Source organism: Charadrius vociferus, unplaced genomic scaffold, assembly GCF_000708025.1.
Source record: "Charadrius vociferus isolate BGI_N301 unplaced genomic scaffold, ASM70802v2 scaffold958, whole genome shotgun sequence".
Classification (NCBI taxonomy): Eukaryota; Metazoa; Chordata; class Aves; order Charadriiformes; family Charadriidae; genus Charadrius; species Charadrius vociferus.
In genome coordinates, this window is record NW_009649741.1 from 457263 (window position 1) to 466270 (window position 9008).

The window sequence follows — 9008 nt, forward strand, 5'->3', positions numbered from 1 at the left end:
AGCGGGAGACGGCGGGCCTGGGCTGGAGCAGGCGGACGTGAGGGAAATCTGCCTCCGTGAGGCCTGTGGGACGGGCCGGGGGCTGCCCTCAACCCCTGGGCCGGCCTCGGGTGGCGGTTCCTGACGCTGAGCGAGTGAGGGGCTTCTGGCGGGATGCTTTACCGAAAAGCGAGTCCAGTTTAAGATGTAATGGTTTGCCGCGTGGCCTGTGAGAAATAGCGGAGTGGCTTGTCTTTCAAACGCCGCTTGTTTTTCCAGATGCTAAAAGGATTGCTAATTATACATGATTGGTGACATCGTAGAAACTAAACAATGCCAACGAAAAGATCCCGTGGATTTGTTTCATTCTGGGCAAGTTGTAAAAATATGCGCCCCTATGGTCCGCTATTCAAAGTAAGTAACTGTCACGTCAACTATATTTACAGTGTATTTCCTCTGAGGAGTTTATCCTGACTGTGATAACCGGGATGATTACTTTTTATCCTTTAATTATTTAAGATGGAGATAGATAGGGGGCATGTTTTGTCTTATGATTATACTTGGACATCCCCACAGTACTGCATGTCAGAACAGCATTTAGTTCAGAAATCAGAAAAATGTCTTTACTATTTGTCTCTTAATTTTCATGTGTCTGCAGGTTGGCTTTCAGAACCTTGGTTAGGAAATACAGTTGCGATTTGTGTTACACGCCAATGATAGTGGCAGCTGATTTTGTGAGATCTGAAAAAGCTAGAGACAGCGAATTCACAACAAACAAAGGTATTTATTTTTAAGAAACCGTTGCCTTTTCAGAATGTCTTATGTGGTGATAAACCAAATTGGCCAAGTGAATGAAGTTTGTTACACAACTTGACATCCGTTAACAATTTTGGTATACCATATCTGATTGATTGTAAAACCACAGAAATATTCTAGGTGAGAGTAAGCACATTCCAGTGGTAGTGTGGAAAATGTCCCCACCTGAAATGGGGGCCCCCAGACTGATTAAATGTGTGGTGGGTTGACCACACACAGCTGGCCAGCGGCTGTGCGCCCACACAGCTGCTTGCTCATTCCTCCTCTATCCACCCAGCAGCACAGGGAGAGAACAGGAAGACCAAAAGCAAGAAAAACTCATGGGTCAAGATAAAAACAGATTAATAAGTGAAGGAAAGAAGGAGGAAAAAACCCAAGTGATGCAAAGGCAATCACTTTCCACCTTACACCAGCAGACCAGTGCCTAGCCAGTCTCCAAGCAAGGGCCACACTGGAACACAATTTTCATGTCCCAAACCACTTTCTTCTTCCCCTACCACTCCAGTTTTATTGCTGAGCTTGATGTTATACAGTATGGAATATTCCTTGGGCTCGTTTGGATCAGCTGTCCCAGCTGTGTGCACTCCTAATTTCTTGCCCACCCCAATCTGTTTTGGGGGGTGGGGCGCAGAATGAGAAAAAGAGAAAGTTTTGACACTGCGCAAGTACTGTGCAGCAGCAGCAGCCAAAACATTGGTGCATTATCAACGCTGTTTTCCTCAAAATTCAAAACAGAACACCACACAGGCTGCTATAAATAAACTTCAAATAAATTTAAAAATTAAATCCATCCCAGGCAGTTGAAGCGTGGCTGGGGTTGATGAGGCGAAGCAAGGCTTCAGGCATGGTACAGAAACATAACCAGAACACATACAAAAAGGAGGAGTATAAGTAGTTGTACAGAGTCCTGGCTGTAAAGCAAAAGAGAAAAGTGGTATGAAATATGTGGGAAGAGGTGACACTTGCAGGACAGATCTGCTGGCATGAAGTGACTGTAACAAGGAACATACAAGCATAGGCTGCAACAGGAGGAATAAAGAAAGTGCTGCTAATGTGCTAGTAAGATCAGCATGTAGGATCTATGAAGTGTGATGACTTAAAATCTATTCAGACCGCTGAATTGGTGGTTTCATAAGTATATGTATAATAGCAGGGGAAGTATATTTCATTATTTTAGCACTGGCTATTTTCTGGCTGTGTATTATTCAAGTAGAGCAGTTACAGAGAAAAGTCACATTGGGAAACGCAGGTAGACTTACTAGCGCAGTTCAACTTTTAAAGAGCATGAATAATTCTTTGTGTAAAAATAAATGAGTAAGGATATAACTGACAATGGCTCAAAGTTCCACAGAGCCTCTAGTTTGCCCCCTTTGAATTTACTTACACTTCTGATCTACACAATGTCCTGTGGCACTGAAGTTCCATAGGTCAGATATGTATTGTATTCTGGGGGATGCAGGGACAGGCAAAGAGGAAATTGTGCTGTAACTTTGCTGCCTGATCACAAGGGGTGGGTACAAAACGAAATGTTTTAGTGTTGTAAACAATACCTTTTCCCTATTCACCTCTTTCATGCTGACCTTAATTTTATAGGCCTCTAAAACATTCTGCCTCAGACAGCTTTGCCAAGATTATAGTATTTACATTATTAGCATTTATGCTTTTAACATGTAGCTCCACAACAGGTTGTGAAATTTTACTGTGGTTTTATGTTTAACTTCCTGGCTGTTTGGGGATTTTGTCTTCTAATTAGTGGAGTAGGTTTGGAGCCTACAATTGCAATTTCTGTTTTCCATTTTCTTCAGCATTGATATTTCTTTGTTGTGTATTTCTCAAATAGAGGTAGATGTTCCTTGTGACTGCTGCTAAAAAATTTAATATGGCTAGACTCAGTATTTTTGTTACTTAATGCTCAACAAGAAAACTAGGAGCGTGGGATTATTGCAAAATACTAGCTGCAGCAATGTAAATCTCTTCAGCTAGAGCACTCTCTTAAATGGACACTGTTTTGAAAACATGCAAGGGATTTTTTTTGCTCACTGGATTTTTAGGTAACTTCTAGCAGTGTCTCAGCTTGATTGAGAGGGTACTGCTGCCCTTTCTGACTTAAGCTCCACTACTTCAAGAACTACTTATTTTCCACTAAAATAGAAAAATCGTGAGAAGCACTTGTGGTCTTTTCAGTACCAGAAGTGCACCTGCTTTGTGCATTTGCTGGATCATCTCTTTCCATTAGTGCTCAAATATCCCCCTTCCTCTTAACTGCAGCAATTGTTTATATGGTAAGTGAGTGCTAAGACTGTTTTGAGATATTTTTAGATGCCTTTAATGTAATGCAGTAGCTGTAAAAGAGGAGAGCGTGTTCCAAATGACCATCTGGCGCTCTGCAGGGGCTTAGTAAATGACAAGTAGTTCAGCAGACCCAAGTTGAGGAGCACTGACACTTAGGTTTCCCACTTGAGGCAAAGCGGCTAAAGCTGCCTCTGCCCATGTGTTCTCATTCCAACTCTGCATATCGCATTGTGGTTAAAAACCAGCCGTGTTGGCACAGAAGAGGAAAAAAGATGGGCTGGCATAAGGAAGGGTAAAGCTTTCTGACAGGTTGGTTCCATAAGCAAGTTTCCCACCTGGCAAAACAAACAGCCGTGTCAACAGAGTGAAGGGGCAGCATGCAGACAAGAAGGGGCAGGCTACGAGGGGAAGCATGAAGGCTTCTGAAAAATAGGTAATACTTAGTTTCATATATAGTCTTTGTGAAAGATAAGCACCTGACCAATTTCTGTCAAAAAAAAAAAAAAACCAACTTTGAGCCAGCAACCATCTAAGACGTACGTTTGTCTGAATTCCCACCTCTCTTGATAGACATACTCATTTAGTAACCACTGGTTAACTACCTTTATTTATTTGTGATCTAGGGCTCACAGAATCTCAAAATAGTTGAGTTTGGAAGGACCTTTGTAGGTCACACTATCCAACCCCCCTGCTCAAGCAGGGTGACCTAGAGCCAGTTGCCCAGAACCATGGCCAGACAGCTTTTCAATATATAAAAAACACTCAAAATTTAGAATTTCTTCTTTTTCTTTTTTTTTAAATCTCTAAATATCTTTTCATTGGAGTAGGTGATCATCCATTGATTGTTCAATTCGCTGCTAAAGAAGCACAGGTTTTGTGTGATGCTGCCCGTATCGTCTGTCCTTTCGCAGATGGCATAGACCTAAACTGTGGCTGTCCTCAGAGGTAAAGGTTTTTGAAAAAACTGGGTTAATATGATGAAATAATTTGAGCATAAAGAATGCTGGTCTTCATTTTCATAGTAATTTCTGTCTTAATTTAAAAACAGACTTTGAAAGAGAAAGAGCTTTTTAATCTGTCACAAATGTCTATGTGGCAAGACACTTCTGAATGTTCTGCGATGCCTGTCACAATGGTGAGACTGGGAATACCAGGTGTATTTGCCAACTTGCCTCTTTTCGTTTCTGAGATACTAAGTGTTGGCTCAGAAGTGAAGTGTCCATCCCTTCTTAACAGCTGTTACATATGCATAACCATAAAGAGCTTGCTGCAAAGAATTCAGAGAGGTTTTTGAGAAATGATGTGGCAATTCCCAAAATAACAAGGCAAGTCCCTCATGTCTCAGACTTCTGCAAGTGAAGGTCAGACTCTAAAGTATAATTGTACAGATTATATTATTCAGGAAGTGCTGAAAAGAATTTCTTCCATCTTTTATTAGGTTTATAAGTACAGTGAATTAGTAATCTACTTCTCACTGAAATTGATAAAGATTTTGTCTTGACAGTGAAACAGAGTAGTAATGCACAAATGAAGATTCTTGCTAACTGGTTCAATTGAGAACCATTTATTACGTGGTTGTCAGGCAGTCTTTTTCTAAGTGAAGACCTCAAAAATAAATGTAGGAAAACAAAAGATAATATTACAGTGCAAATACTTAATTTGTCTATTTTAATTAGGTTGTCTTGATTTAAAATTATAGTATTTGAGAAAACTCTTTTCTGAAGAGACCTGAGACTTCACAATGAAAGTGTATTTTTTTCCTACGCTGACTGCAGTTAAGTATGCCAAACTGTAAGTTCCTTTTAGGCCAAAAATATATGCTTACATTTGAATCCTTCGTTTCTCGTGCACGCTGATTTTAAAATAACAAAACTTCGTGCGCTTAATTTGCCTTTATAAGAAAAATTGTTCAAGAAAAAAAACCTGCTGCGGTTAAGTGGAAGCAAAGATTATTTCCTGCCAATCAGAATAAAGTGTTTTGCAGTTGAGAGAAAACAGAGTATTGCTGAAATCCTATCCTTACTTGTACTTCAAAAATCTTCCTTTTCAATCCAAAGTCATTTTCTGTTGAGAAATCCATGATCCAATGGAAGGGGAAACATCAAGCTATTTATTTTATGTATGAAACCATCGTTAATTTAAATGTCAGTTTATCTTCCTTGTGAGCCTGTTTTGTGGACAGAAAATTGAAGAGATTAGTAACTTGTCCAAAGTTCTAACTGCACAGTAGAGACTGAACCAGGATCTAACAGCTTGTGTCAAACTGCAAATGAGTCATTGATCTACAGCCAATACTATCTCTGTTTACTCAACCACACATTCTGAAGGTCATATGGAAAGAAACTGATGTATTTGACTGAAATTGATCTGCATTTTTTCAAATGTAGAATATAAATGTTCTTTTTTCTTTTAAAGATGGGCGATGGCAGAAGGCTATGGTGCTTGCTTAATAAATAAACCAGAGCTTGTTCAAGATATGGTGAGACATGTACGGAATCAGATCGACAACCCTACATTTTCAGTATCTATTAAAATAAGGTAGGTCTAACTTAAGTGCTGTTTGTAGTACATGGAAGAATCCTTTTAAATTTTTTTAAAGAAACATGTTAGTGTAACAGTTACACTATACTTTTATACTGTTAATGTAATATTACACATTATAATAATTTCCTTATGTGTGAAGACTGCTGAGATTTTTTGACCCTAGATGGTAAAAGAATATCTGGGGCAAGTAATCCCAAAGTTAGATAGCAGAACCAGCACAGCCTTTGATTACTTATCCAGGTAACATACTGGATGCTGGAGTTTTCTTGTAATCCAAACAACATTGAAGTACAAGTTAAAAAGTCTAGGGTTCCATAAAAGAAAAGCAATGCATAATCTGTATCATCACAAGGTTTACATTGTGAGCTGTTGGCTATAAAGGTAAGGGTAACAAAACTGGGAACTGGTCCCCACAGCTGCTGTAAGGAACACATCCTGCTTCCCTTCATTGCTTTCTAAACTTGTGTAAATTGTTGCTTTGTATTGCTTTGTACCACTTCATCCGCTATTTATCCACACATCCCATGTAGCTTTTGCATATGTCAGTTTAGTTTCAACTCAGTTTGCAATCCTTCAAGAAAGGGGAACTAATATAAAGGATTTTTTTTTTCCACAAAGTATGCAAAATAATTATAGTTATTTTAGAATCTTAGATTTATTATTATCTTATTATCTTTATTATTTTATAGTTATTTTAGAATCTTAGTTATTAGAATCTTTTGGGCACCCTTGCTCAATCTCTATAAAATTTACCATGTGTATTTCAGAGATGTGATATAATTGAGAAATGTTAAATTAAATAGTGGTTTCAATATGTTACACTCATGTCTTTATAAAAAAATCAAACCTCTGTCTTCCAACAGTACTATTTTCTTTATACTGTTATACAAATCTGTGGTAACTCCTCCTTAGGGAGGGGTGCTTTTTATACAGTTCAGTTAACTCACTACATTTTCATTCTTTGGAATTTTAGGATCCATGAGGACTTAAAAAGAACAGTTGACCTGTGTCAAAAAGCTGAAGCAACTGGAGTTTCATGGATTACAGTACACGGGAGAAGTGTAGAAGAAAGACATCAGCCTGTACATTATGATGCAATTAAAATAATTAAACAAAGCATGTCTATACCTATTGTAGCTAATGGAGACATTAAAACTTTAAAAGATGCTGAAAATGTTCATCACTTGACAGGAGCAGATGGTAAGATTAAACATACTCTTATTTTCTAAATAAACTTACAAATCAGATTTGAAAGTATTTATTTTGGCTGTAAGTAGGACATGATTTGAGTGCCTTTCACTCTTTGACGAGACAAATGAAAGAGGATTTTTAGATGCCTTATGAACTCATAAGCAGAATCAGTTGTAATAAGCAGAGCACTAGAGCACTGTTATGCAAAGCCACAAATAATGATTTCTAAGGCAAATTACAAAGGTCTTTGCTTAATTATCCTATCTCGTCACTCAGTAGTGGAATTCAGGGGGACCTTCAGACACTCCTTCCATCTCTTTTATGGAGCTGATCATCTTTTAAAGAACTGTAACCTTCCACTTGGAAGGCTCTACCTCCCGCACATGGGAGCAGATTTCTTATGGTAAGAATATGGCAGAAAAAGGAGAAATTGTTAAGCCAGATACTTAAGGTGGTTATCTTCAAGGACACAGTGAGGCATTGCACTCTCAGATCTGTATGTATTTACCTTGTCTTACACTTCAGTGGTAAAACGTTGGGGTAAAGGATTGCCCTGCAGTTATTTAGTCACCATAGATTCCTTCAGCTCTCTATGGTTTCAAAACAATATGGAAATTCAGTATATATTTAGAAGAGGTGATCTGTACCTAGACACTTTGGATCTTACAGCTAAAGAATAACAGGACAGAGAACAGTAGCTAGTGTCATAACAAAAAGTTCATGTGGCAGGTTTCTTTTGATGCTATTGGTATTTAATAGCAACAACAAAAACTAGTTGAACCAAACTGCCATGCAGCTATAGTGCTTCTCCCCAAAAATACAAATCAGGAAGGAAATATGTAACAGAAAAAATGTTCTCATAGCCCAGCTGACATTCTTGAATAATAAAAATATTAAGCATCATTTTTATTCTGTCATGCACAATAGCAGAAGAAAATTTTCATTTTTGATCTTTCGTTTTTTTAAGAAGAGACTAAGTGTGATAGATTATATGTTGATGGTGCAGGAAAACAGAATCCCTTAGTTGCGGAAAAATTACAATAGAACTTGTATGGGTTTATCTTACAATTTGGGATTATAGCAGATACACTGGCTTGTTCAGAAAGATTTACTGCAGATCGAGAGCCATGAGATTTATGTAATTGAGACGTTGAGCTCTTACTGGAGGAAGGATTCTAGGTCAGTGAATCCGCTGAGTTGCACTAAAAAAATTATCATATTACTACCCTTGTGTCTGTCCATTGTAATTTTATGTTAAAAATGCAGGCTTGTATGTGTGTAGCAAATAAAAACAAAGTAGCATAGAGCTGCAGTTTCAAAAGTAGAGAAGAACGGCTTCTATGTCCTGTGTTTCATTTCAAAATTTCTGGAAGGATACGTCATCAAGTGGAATGTGTTGACAGGTGCTATAGGTACTCTGAGGTTTGGATTGTTGAATGGATTTCTCTGGTATAGCTATAATACTCATCCCTGTTGTTCTCCCATTACTTGTCTGCAAGCTTTGGGTGGTTGTATTAAGGAGTGCTATACAAAATCTATTGGAAGATTTAACGTAAAATTTAAACTATAATGTAACTTACTGCTTTAATTTCCAATTTGAAGGTATAATGGTGGCTAGAGGACTCCTAGCAAATCCAGCTATGTTTGCAGGATACGAAGAGACACCTTTGAAGTGCATCCAGGACTGGGTTGACATTGCTCTTGAGCATGGAACTCCTTTTACGTGTTTTCACCACCACTTAATGTACATGATGGAACGCATAACTTCAAAACAAGAAAAAAAAGTTTTTAATGTTTTATCAAGTACCTCAGCAGTACTAGATTATCTGAATAATTATTATGGTGTATGATAACTGAAAGTATTTTAGTCCTGTGTAAACTTGTATTTTGCAATTGCCGATACATTGTTCAAGTTTAAATTGGGTTCCTACTTATTAGTCACATTCATATATTGCGTAAGTATTTTCAACACAGAATAACATTATGATCAGGGTGATACTTTACATTTTTAGTATTTTTATGTCAGCATTTTTCACTCCAGAAAATACTCCAGGTTCCACAAATGTGGAATTCTATTTACAATGCAGTCCTACACAGAGGATTGATTATTGTAAGATTCCAGTAATTTATTTTTTCACCAGACAATTGCTTACAGCAATATGTTTGCAAAACTAGGGCCTTTCTTA

General features: G+C 37.9%; 1 protein-coding gene across 1 annotated transcript; it reads left to right on the top strand.

Moving 5' to 3' along the window:
• Positions 1–283: 283 nt before the first annotated feature.
• DUS4L (dihydrouridine synthase 4-like (S. cerevisiae)) lies at positions 284–9008 on the top strand. Its single transcript, XM_009890855.1, has 6 exons — positions 284–393; positions 638–759; positions 3915–4032; positions 5503–5625; positions 6605–6831; positions 8425–9008. Exons 1-6 carry the CDS (start codon positions 284–286, stop codon positions 8670–8672), a joined length of 948 nt encoding a protein of 315 aa, XP_009889157.1. The 3' UTR covers positions 8673–9008.

Excerpts from the sequence above, each read along its gene's own strand:
- DUS4L (XM_009890855.1), top strand. The coding sequence starts at position 284 with ATGATTGGTGACATCGTAGAAACTAAACAATGCCAACGAAAAGATCCC. Across the intron at positions 394-637 it reads CCTATGGTCCGCTATTCAAA|GTTGGCTTTCAGAACCTTGG; the intron begins GTAAGTAACTGT and ends ATGTGTCTGCAG. Across the intron at positions 760-3,914 it reads CGAATTCACAACAAACAAAG|GTGATCATCCATTGATTGTT; the intron begins GTATTTATTTTT and ends TCATTGGAGTAG.